This window comes from Prosopis cineraria, unplaced genomic scaffold, assembly GCF_029017545.1.
Source record: "Prosopis cineraria cultivar Desert tree isolate PC_DT_omini unplaced genomic scaffold, ASM2901754v1 PC866, whole genome shotgun sequence".
In the NCBI taxonomy this organism is placed as follows: domain Eukaryota; kingdom Viridiplantae; phylum Streptophyta; class Magnoliopsida; order Fabales; family Fabaceae; genus Prosopis; species Prosopis cineraria.
In genome coordinates, this window is record NW_026556191.1 from 1 (window position 1) to 11,142 (window position 11,142).

At 35.8% G+C, this 11,142-nt stretch overlaps 2 protein-coding genes across 3 annotated transcripts; one reads left to right on the forward strand and one right to left on the reverse strand.

The window, feature by feature from the left end:
- Positions 1 to 3,191: 3,191 nt before the first annotated feature.
- LOC129298626 (BTB/POZ and TAZ domain-containing protein 4-like) lies at positions 3,192 to 5,995 on the forward strand. Of its 2 annotated transcripts, XM_054937049.1 has the most exons (6): positions 3,192 to 3,486; positions 3,696 to 3,988; positions 4,138 to 4,268; positions 4,868 to 5,174; positions 5,272 to 5,585; positions 5,711 to 5,994. In XM_054937049.1, exons 2-6 carry the CDS (start codon positions 3,758 to 3,760, stop codon positions 5,829 to 5,831), a joined length of 1,104 nt encoding a protein of 367 aa, XP_054793024.1. In that variant the 5' UTR covers positions 3,192 to 3,486; positions 3,696 to 3,757; the 3' UTR covers positions 5,832 to 5,994. The 2 variants fall into 2 exon arrangements, with proteins under 2 accessions (XP_054793024.1, XP_054793025.1); XM_054937050.1 differs by lacking the exon at positions 3,192 to 3,486 and having other exon boundaries at positions 3,738 to 3,959; positions 5,711 to 5,995.
- Positions 5,996 to 6,111: 116 nt separating this feature from the next.
- LOC129298625 (formin-like protein 6) lies at positions 6,112 to 10,689 on the reverse strand. The gene is made up of 4 exons (XM_054937048.1): positions 9,047 to 10,689; positions 8,752 to 8,951; positions 7,457 to 7,698; positions 6,112 to 7,349 (listed from the first exon to the last, which is right to left on the reverse strand). Exons 1-4 carry the CDS (start codon positions 10,537 to 10,539, stop codon positions 6,555 to 6,557), a joined length of 2,730 nt encoding a protein of 909 aa, XP_054793023.1. The 5' UTR covers positions 10,540 to 10,689; the 3' UTR covers positions 6,112 to 6,554.
- Between the last annotated feature and the right edge of the window lie 453 nt (positions 10,690 to 11,142).

An 11,142-nucleotide genomic window follows, 5' to 3' on the forward strand; every position in this document is an offset into this window, starting at 1 on the left:
CATCTAAATTATAACTGATTTTTTTTTTTATCGCTAAGCTTCATCTAAAATGCAGGATACTCTGTACTTTTCAAAATATTTTTTTAAAAATTTTATCCTTGTATTAATTAACATGGGTATAAGAAAAATTTCACTAAACATTTTTTCTCACTTTAACTTCATAATGGCTGAGGCCAAGAGGAAAACACGTACAAATTTTTGATAGAAGTAATGAAATAACTATCTTTTATTTAACGTGAAATATAACTGGAAGTATTTTACTATTTGAATCAGACTGAGAATTATTCACTTAACCACCATCATTGACAAGTCTTATGATTGTTCTAAAAGCATCAAGTAATAATAATACATGCATGGTCATTTTTTTTTTTTTACCACCGCATGGCAGCCATTAAATTAAGTGAACTGATAAGATTGTATGTAAAGAGATGTATTGAGAGAAAGTAAGTAAATTTTCTAAATCCTTACTTACATGGTGAAGAAGTTAAGATTATATAATTTCAGTGTGATTTCATCATTCCCAACCACCCAGACCATTAATATCTTTCCATCTCCACAAGTTATTGTTGCATTATCAATTTGTATGATGATCCTTGTTTACTATTATTGTGTGACCTCATTAATTTTCGCCACCCTCATTTGCCACCAAAATTGTAGTACCTTTTCTCTAGCTTGTTTTTAAAAATGTTTTCTTTCAGCAGTAAAATGTTTTCTTGATGAATGCAATTATATCTCAGAGCTTTTTCTTATTGGATTATTGAATTTTTTTAAGACAGTACACCATTAACTTCATTGCCCACATTACTCAAGCAAACATTAATTGGACAAGTTTGTGTATTGTACATGTCTATTTTCTTAGCGAATCAGAACATGGCAAAATTTTTGGACATGTATCAGTCAATTGTGTATTGGACAAGTTGATGCGCATTGGACATTTGTGGACCTTCATTGGAACCTTTTATTCTGGACAAAATGACTTTTAAGTCTCAAAAAAATGAATTAATAATAGTTTGATTATCAAAAAAAAATTTACAAAATAAATTATAAATATCAATTCAAACAATTATAAATAATTTTTTTTTGTTTCAAGTTAAAAGTTACATTTGATATTTAAATATTTTTTTACAATTGAAACTCCTGAATTTATAATAATTTAGATTGATGTTTTCAATTTATTTTTTTTAAAAAATTATTGATGACTTAATTGTCATTAATTCATTCATTTGTGGCCTAACTGCTATTCTCCCTTCATTTTTTCATGATACTATTTTTCAGTTTTGAATAGTCTTTGTTAGGCTTTTGCTTTTTCCACTGGATGATTGGATAAATTTTAAAATTTTGGTACCAATATAGATAAGAATTTAATTCATATTTCACAAGGTGAATGGGTTGAAATCTCACTACAAATATAGAGTACATTATTAATGGGCATTTTGTAAGTACTTGTAATACATTGTTTGAGTCCATACATCATAGGTATATATTGAATCTGATGAGCTCTCAAGATTTTAATTCACCAAGCGTTTAGTTTATCAAGCTTTTTTAAATTTATGAAATATTCACACATTTAGGTCAGTGGATGCTTTCATTCGCATGTGAAGCTTGATAATGTGATATGAACCGATCTTTCTTATTCTCCAAGCTGACTCATCTTGAACCTGACTTGCTGGCCCATCACTAATTTAATTGGGCCATACTGCCCATCATTACCACAAAAGTTGGCCCATAAGTTTTTGTACGGACATTAATTATTTAATTTGAAAGGGCTTGATAACCGCTCTATCCGTATGCTCATTTTATCATTTACGAAGCTATATATTTTTGCCTAACTCTTAGTTAAACCACGGTTGATTAGTCACAATGTGGATGAAATTGTTTTCTTGTTTATTGAGACTCTAAATATTCTGTTGTACGTTATGTACAAAGAAAAAAAGCGGGATCCGATCTGTTGCGATTAGCCAATTGCAGATTGCAGAAGTTACATTTTCTGCCATGTATCAGTCAATTTTTAAAACTGATTTTTTCTTTTTTCTTTTTTTGGCAACAATCTTTAAAACTGATTGAACTAATAAATTTAACCCAAAATTCATAAGTTAATCATGACAAAAATTCAGTCGATTTATGAAATTCATTTAGAAAATGGATGGATAAAAAGATAAAAATTGACAACTTATATTTAAAAAAAATCAGAACCAACTCCTCATATTTACTCAATCTTAGTGTATGTTTTGTTTTTCATTAACCAAAAATCAATTTATCAAAAATTCATCTAACAAAAGTTAATTTAGTGAAAGTTAGTTATTATAATAAAATTTATGTTTTAATTTTTTAAAAGTCATATTGATAAACTGAAAGTTATTTAAATTATGATAATAAAATGTATTTTTAAATGAATAATTATTAAAATGGACATTGATTTATGATTATTTATAATTTTTATTATAAATCTAATATATTTGAAATGTTTAAAAAATGTGATAAAATATTTAAATAACATAAATTTGATATGTTAAATAATAAAAATAAAAAATATAAATTTTGATATATTGAAAAAATTATATAATAAATAGTTCAAATACATTAATATTAAAAAATAATATGATTCAAAAAATATATATGATAATTTTTTTATTCAAAAAAGCTTAACCAACTAAACAAACATTTGTTGAGTAATAAAAATTTTAAATAAAATAAAATTTGATATATTAAATAACATCCCACATTTTAAAAGTAAAAAAATAGGTACTTAAATACATCGATCATTCAGCACAAAGTTTTAAATCTTAAAATATTGGATAGAAGTTAATTTGATAGGAAATTTGTAACAATCATGTTCCCTTATAAAAAAGTTTAAAAATAAGTTACAATTATTATATCAAACAGTTATAAATAAGAATTTTAAATCTAAATGAGAGTTATATTTAAAATTTAAATGTCTTATTTACACTTAAAACTTTTAAATTTATAACAATCTAAATCAATAGTTATAGCTGATTTTTTAAAAATTATTAAGGATCGAACTATCATAAAAAAAGATTGTTCCAAAAAAAGAAGGGGAAAAAAAAAAAAGCAAGGCTCAGTTAGACAATGTGGTGAACGTTAGAGCAGTTAAGCAACAGCGCGGGAAAATAGCGCGTGCGTAACGTTATTATTGATGAACAGATTAAACATCCAGAAGCGCGCGAGCGAGAGTCTCATTTGTGGGGTTTGGTGCGAAGAGGACTGACAGATGGGCTCGTGACTCGTGAGTTTTTGGATAACATAATCGATCCCATTTCCCTGAAAATCTCGTCCTTCTTCAAGAAACCATGTGTCCATGATGCAATTCGCATTATCACTCCGTTATCCCACCAATCACTTCCCGCGTCGTCGTTTCAGAATTCTGAGCACTGCGTCATCGGAAAAGTTATATTCACCATTTCTCCGATTCAAGATTCCGTTCCCAACAATTCATTTTCCGACTGCTTCGGCTTTTATGCTCTCTAAGTACGTGATTTCCGCACTAACTGCTTTAATCAATTTCATTTCCATTCCACATTCCTTGACTGGATCTGTTTCTCCCATTACAATGTTGGGATTGAAACAAATCATGACGTAGTGTATGAAGTAACGGATGCTTGACTGGGTTTGTTTCTGGCATTAATCTTCAAAAGCCATGTAGTACCGTTTGATGATCTGTTTTTATATTTATGCAGCTGTATTGGAGAGTGGATCACAAAGTGAGGTTAAGTTGGATCGCAGATATTGTGAATCATTTATGGAGGTCAATAATTCAATTCCAGTACCGCCACCCCCTTTGCCTAGGTCGGCATTAACCAGCTGCACAAGCCAGAAAAAGTTTGTGAACAATTTAACGCCAAGGAAGTGCAGCTATGTGTCCCCGGCAACAAGAGATTTGTGGGATCGTCTTTTCGACGAAGGCTATAAAGCAGATGTTGGCATTAATACTCGTAACGGTGGTATTATTTTTGCTCATTCTCACATTCTTGTAAGTTTATTCATTTCAATTGAATTTGTACCTTAGTCGTATAATATTAGTATGCTGAAATCATAATTGCTTCTTTACTAACAATTATGTGAGTGGATGTTTACGTTACTTGCTGAATCCATGCCACTTACATGATACCGTAAGAACAGCGAATGGGTTCTCCAGTTTTGAGAGGCATGCTAAAGCAAGCAAGTCGTCGTTATGGTCGGCGATCTATTTCCATTCTCGGGGTTCCACATGACGCAGTCCGAGTTTTCATTCGATTCTTGTATTCTTCGTGGTATGTTCTATCCCTTTTATTTACCTCACAATCTTCAGAACAGGCTCAGGCGCTCTTAAAAGTTTTACTCTGTTCTTACATCTTAATTTTTTCGGTCACTATATCTCCTATAGTTTATTAGTTTGTAGCAGCGCTCTTAAAAAAAAAATTCTAATTTTGCTCTTGTTAATCTTATGGCAAAAATTTCATGCTAGGGTCAACAAGAAGTATAAATTTTCAAATTATTGGGATTAAATTTATGGTCACATTTGCTCATTAGAATAAAATAGAATGAAATGGATTGAAAAAATTAAGGGGGAAAAAAATCATCCTTCTCCTATATTAAGTATGATAAAATTAATATATATAAAAAAAGTGACGATCATTACACCCTTCAAAAATTACATGAATCATTATTCTCAACTACATTAACTAAATTACCCCCTCTTTTATAAATGTGTTCACTTATTTTTTTTGATCATTTTATTTTTTAATCCATTCCATTATATTATATTTTAATAAGCAAACGTAACTTGTAGTGAAATTCTATAAGAATAGCACAATTACTTGACCGTAGCAACTGTTGGGAATCATGACTGTTTTGACGCTTTCTTTGATAGCTATGAGAAAGAAGAAATGGAAGAACTGGTCTTGCCTTTATTGGTGCTGTCACATGCATTTGTTGTCCCTCACTTGAAGCGTGAATGTGAAGAAAAGCTAGAGATGAGTTCGCTCACTATAGACAACGTAGTTGACGTATTTCAGCTTTCATTGCTATGTGATGCTCCCCGGCTGAGCCTAATTTGTTACCGAATGATCTCAAAGAATCTCAAACCTGTTTCAGAGTCTGAAGGTTGGGAAGCAATGAAGCAGAGTCACCCATTTCTGGAATCCGAACTTCTCGAATACATAACCATGGAAGAGAATGTAAAATATCCCGTCTTCTCTTTAATTGCTCTCGATTTTTCTTGTCTTTTCTGGATCTGATTTTTTTTTTTTTTTGGTGGGATGAATTCACAACCAGAGAAAGAAGATGAGGAAGAGGAAGAGTGAAGAAAGGAAGATCCATATAGAACTGTACGAGGCAATGGAAGCACTGGTTCACATCTGTAGAGATGGGTGTCGAACTATTGGTCCACGCGATAAAGATTTAAAAACGAACGACGCTCCTTGTGGCTATGCAGCCTGCAAGGGGATAGAATTGCTTATTCGTCATTTTGTTGCCTGTAAATTGAGGGTCCCACGTGGTTGCATTCATTGTAAGAGAATGTGGCAACTATTTGAGTTACATTCTCGATTATGTGCTGATCCACATATCTGTAAAGTTCCTTTATGCAGGTAATTTATCTAAATACTAATGGATTAATTAACTTTTCTATTTATATAACATTTAATGTTCGTAAGCCAAATTGTTATTCTCACCTCTCAATTATCTTAAACCCATATGAATCCTGTCGTTTCAGGAGTTTCAAGCAAAAAATATCAAATCAAAGAAAGAGAGATGAGATGAAGTGGAAAATATTGGTTCAGAAGATTTTGAGAACAAAGGGCATTGCTGTGGCACCAATTTTTCAACAGCAATAGCCCAAACTTGGCGGGAATGAAACGAAATTGGTGCGGAATAAACTTCAAGTTGAATATTGTCCATCCATGTGCAAATATATGAAAGCTTCAAATTGTAAATTTGTAGTACAGGGTAAACTTCGATTTTATTACCTTTGTTGGTGATGAGAAACAATACCACAACTAAGCTTTTGCGAATTTAACATGTGAGACAATCCAGAGCACAATGTTGTTCCTTTCTGCATTTACCACAAAATTTTTGTACTCGCTTTTCTCAGATGAAGTGCTAGGAAATAGGATCTGATCAAGAAATGCGGCAAAACTGCTATTTATTGTTAATAATTGATTAAAAAATTACATATAAGAGCCTCTTGGGTGAAATCAATGCATTATAAAATATGAAAATTTGTAGAACTATGATCTAATAAAACCTATCTCAACTATGGTATATGTGCTGGAATCAAAAAAACAAAAAAGATGTGTGTCGTGCACTTCCCATTGAGAAATTGAAGTTTGTTTCATATTATGTTTGAACTTTGAACATAAGCCTCTGCCTCCTTCCTCTGTAAACCAGAAAGTACTTACCACAGCTTCTTGTTGTCTCCCCAACATTTACATAGCAATTTCAGGGAACCATTTTTATTCATAAAGCTGTACTCTTCCAGTGATACTTCGGAATGAAATCTTGGTATAGTAGAACTATCCTTTTCCTGAGAAACTATTGTTGCTTCATATTTTACAGTACTATGGAGATGAACTTTCTTCATCTGAACTTCTATCTTGTCTTGCATGGTACTTGTTGAGAACAGGCAGTGATGCACTAGCAGCTATCCTGAAAGATCTTGCAGCACCAACCATAACTCTATCCTGCATCCTTCCAACTTCTTTGCACACTTGATCCAAAATATTTAGAAAGTCCCTTACAATCATGAAGATTCTGAGAGGGTGGGCTTCTTCCTTTGCTGTATCCCCATGAAAGTACTCTGTCACTTCTTTCACAAGTAATAAAGCCTTTCTTTCATCATCCTTAATCCTAACAATTTTCTCTTCAGCATCTCTCAGAAATAGCTTCATGGAGTTGAAGAAATTCCCTTCCATATCTGATTTTTCGTATAGCATAACAGATCTCACTTTCTCAAGCCCCATTTCGAGCTTTGCGACATAGCTGCTTAAGACATCTGAATCCATTGTTGCTGCTTTCTTGACATTGCTGAGGTCTCTACCTAGTCCAGACACAACCTGCAATCCTTGCTTCTTGAATTCATCCTCATTGAATTTGGAACTCATTTTCTCCTGAACACTCTCATGTGCGGAATCACTGCCTGCACCTTCAGATCTAATGATCTCTTGGACCACAAAGTGAAGCAATGTAGTCTTACCATCAGTTCCCTTTATGTCCACCAGTTTTAGCAGCGTCTCCAGTTTAAAAGCTTTAGCATCACCACGATTGGTGCCAACATTCATTCTGTTTCCTGTCCTAAGAACAGCTTCGAGCAGTTTGAGGAACAGCCGACTGTTCTTCAATTCCTCACTTGCTGCCTGGTAACACAGAGACAAATAATTGGTTAATTTCTCAGGAGACAACCGTGAATGTAATTGCAGGAAAGAAACCAAGAGAGCTAGACCTTGATTTAAGCTATTGTTACCTCAAGGGATTGAAAAGACTTCTTCAGGTAATTAACTTCAGTATCAAAGTTAGCTCTGTATAGCAAGGCCTCGACTCTTTTAAAAGCAAAAGGGATATCAAGCACCGCTTTGAGAAATCTTTCTGCAGACCCAAGTTTTGAAAGGTCACCATCATACTTTTTAAGCTTTATCTCTTCCTCCTTAGTGGGAGCCATCTTTACCAGAGTTTCAAACAGCTCAGTACCCAAACCTTCAGGATTACCTGCTTTGTCCAAAAACAATATTTGACATTTGTTACACTTACTTATTCAGTGAAGTAAATAAACCAGAAACATCAGATATGGAGTAAAAAAAATATTATAAATCAAAATTAATTCAACTAAGACTGTAAAGTAAAATATGAAATCAACCTTCACATTTAGATAATACGAATTGAGGATTGGTACATCCATAACTGGAGATCAAGATGGTGAATTTGCAAAAGATGGAAGAATGAAAGAGTAAGGATGGAAGAAACTGGAAAGAAATTTGAGTTAAAAGGAAGAGAAAGAGTATTTCAACAATGATTGGGAGAACTTAAGCAAGCATGATGTAGATATATGGAGTCCTATCTATATGATGCAAATTAATTAATGAGAAATAACTCGCAGAGAACAGCCAGACTTTTCTCATTTGTGATATTCGTGGCTCAGAAAGCAGGGCTCTTGCTTTAAGAGGAAGCTAGATAGTCACAACTGATGGAGAAGGGTTATGTGAATGGTAAGGATGATTGGAAGGATTAACTGATTGTTCACAGCGGCAGTGAATATCAACACTTCCTCAGAAGAAGGGGAAGGAAACAGTTTTGGGAATATTTTGTTTGATTTCTTCTTCATCCCAAGGCAGTTGAAGAACAAGAGTGATCATAAACCAACGTGTTCAAATCTATGCTTCTGAAAGGATGTCTAATAATTGGACCACTAAAGACATTGAGCTAGATTTCTTATACTTAATATAGATGTAAAGAATGATGATGATGCCTTTTTTAGTTTTGTTTGTTTGATTTCTTGAACCATGCAGTTTTCTTTTAGATTCTCTTTGCTTGTATTGTTGGGAAATTGCTATGGGGAAAATACGAGCTTGTGACTCCATATTTTGCAGGATTCTACAAACACACACACTCACACACTATACATACATTGAACGTGTCTTTTTACATGTGTTACAGAAGTAGTACTCTGCAGGTGACATCCAATTGTGTAACTAAAATAATTGAGAGACACTAGTGATCAAGAACGATTTGCGTGTCCATGAACTTGTGAATAAATCAACTTACCGTCCAAAAGAGCTTCGCACACTTCATCTCTCGTCACATTTAGTGCCCTTAGCAGTATAGCTATGTTCTGTGACTTCTTCGGGTCCAGCACCTTCTCTTCCTGATCAACAGGAGGAAGAACTAATTTTCTTGGAGGTTCTCTGGGAACGACATTTGTAGAATTGCAGCCAAACAGGCTCTCCATCATGTCCTCATTCAGTCTACATAATTTTTTTTTTTTTTAAGGAACACTTATTAGCTCATAGTTAGTTTCAAGTACTAGCCCAGAGTTGTAGTGAATGGCAATTTTACTTACTGAAATGAGCTTGATTTTAGCTGGTCCCACACAGTAGCACGATCTGAGGTTGCTCGCACTTTATCCCAGTGCAAAGCCTTTAACTTGGGTTTCCCTCCGTCCATGTCATCGGCTTCCATCCTCTCGGAAGAGGCGAGCCTTTGATCAACATGCTCAGAGTCTGAAGCTTTTGTTACACTTTTACCAGAAGCAGCTCCTTCACTTGCAGACCACGACTGTTGCTTTCTCGATGGAGAGGATGAGGGAACACTAATTGCCGGAGAAACTGTTTTCCTTGGTGTTGTTTGAGGGTGTCGCGGTGGAGGAGGAGGGGGTGGCGGAGGCGGAGGAGGATATTTTGGGGAAGTCCTCGACGTGTCCTGGAGTGTGGAGTCTGTTGACCGGAGATGCATCAAATTCGGTGCCGGAGGTGGCGCTGAGAATTTAGGCCTTCTAGAAGCACCGGAGGCCACTTGTTTATCTACATGCTGAAACGGTGTCGATCGAGGTGGCGGAGGAGGAGGAGGCGGTGGAGTCTGCTTTATAGATGGTATAATGACAGGCCTTACCTCCGGCGAAGAAGCAGACAAGCGAGATTTTGGTGACGTTCTCTTTGAAAAAGGATGATAATTAGTGGAATGAGCCTCACTCCTTGTAGTCACCGTCGGGCTACCGTTAGCCAGAGAACTCTGGCGCGAAATTGGAGTATAATAGCCATCCTCGCAGCTCACCGATGATCCGTGCGGCGTATGAAACGCCATGTCGTGGCTTTCCTCGTCGGACGAAGACGACGACGACGAAGATATCGCCGGAGGGTAATTCCCATCTGGTGGCTTAGTTAGCGGCGGCAATGGCTGCAATTCAGGGCTTGGCCGGTACCGATCGGATCGCTTTGGAGGATTCAGCTTATGATAAGGCGACTTGTTTCCTCCGTTGGACTCGATGGGCTCACTTACTGATTCAGTTCGTGGAGGCTCCACCGTCCCAATGTACAGAAAGTTCGACGGTGGGGCCCCCGAAGAATCCTCCTCAATCCCCCGAGAATTCCCACCCACGAGCTTCTGGGTCTCACTAGGGTGCTTCACACGGTGTCTGTACAAGAAGAAGGCAAGTGCCGAGAGCATACCGAGCGTCACAATTCCAACAGACATGGCAATTGCGACCTTCTTCGTGGGCTTGTTCGCCGGCGTTGTCGCCGTCGGGTTCGAAACTATTGTCCCATTGGGAATCGCCGGCGGTGTCTGATTCTGATCTGGCGTTGGTCCCACGGGATTCTCGTGAAAGAAAGGAATGTCGGGAGAAGATGGGGTGTCCGGAGGCGGCGGTGGCGGCGACTCGACTGCGGCTGGTGGTGGAGCAGAACCTTCCGGGAACAACGGTTGGTGCAGAATTCTTCTCGCCTGATATTCATGGAAAGTTCTGAAGCTGATAGCTTTGGTCCCGTCTGCCGTGTGTGGCTCAATGCACACGGATAATGATATGATATGAAAGAAGATAAAGAAAGGAACTCTCATGCTGAATTATGCTGGGTTTTGCAAATTCTCTTCTCGCTATCGGAATTCATTTCCAGATTTTGGTTAGCTTCTGCAGAGTCCTGAGCTCGAGAGATGCGAGTGAAGGTGAGAGGAAGCTTGTGTCGGTTGTCATGTAAGATCTTGGCACTGAGACAGATTCCGTCAGCAGGAGCCGCGATTTTTCTATTCTAATTAATAAATTACTCTCTCCAGCCCCATTTATAAATTCTATTTTAAAAAGTATATTTAATTCCATTTATAAATTATGGTACATCTTTTTAAATAATATTTGAGAGTTATTTTTAAAATTACTCTTCATGAGACAAAAAAAGTAACAAAATATTATTTTTTAGATTTATTATATAGGAACATGTTTAGAATTTTACTTACTTTTATTTCTTCTACTTTTATTATATTGATATTGATGAGGTTGATAGAAATGACTTATAAATAAGATCGGAGGGAATATATAATTTTATTTTGGCCTGAATTTTAGAGAATACGATTGAAGAGAGTATTAAATGCAACTGTACACCTGTTAAATCATCGGTGTCTACATTCCAGGAAGGGGCAGGGAAATTGAGTAAACGTGGGAGCGACGGT

What these genes read in the sequence shown, in the direction of transcription:
- LOC129298626 (XM_054937049.1), top strand. Translation starts at nt 3,758, where the DNA reads ATGGAGGTCAATAATTCAATTCCAGTACCGCCACCCCCTTTGCCTAGG. An exon ending in TTGCTCATTCTCACATTCTT is followed by an intron (nt 3,989 to 4,137) that starts GTAAGTTTATTC and finishes CCGTAAGAACAG; the next exon opens with CGAATGGGTTCTCCAGTTTT. An exon ending in TGTAAAGTTCCTTTATGCAG is followed by an intron (nt 5,586 to 5,710) that starts GTAATTTATCTA and finishes CTGTCGTTTCAG; the next exon opens with GAGTTTCAAGCAAAAAATAT.
- LOC129298625 (XM_054937048.1), bottom strand. Translation starts at nt 10,539, where the DNA reads ATGAGAGTTCCTTTCTTTATCTTCTTTCATATCATATCATTATCCGTG. An exon ending in GTGCGAAGCTCTTTTGGACG is followed by an intron (nt 7,699 to 8,751) that starts GTAAGTTGATTT and finishes TGGACAAAGCAG; the next exon opens with GTAATCCTGAAGGTTTGGGT. An exon ending in AGTCTTTTCAATCCCTTGAG is followed by an intron (nt 7,350 to 7,456) that starts GTAACAATAGCT and finishes CTGTGTTACCAG; the next exon opens with GCAGCAAGTGAGGAATTGAA.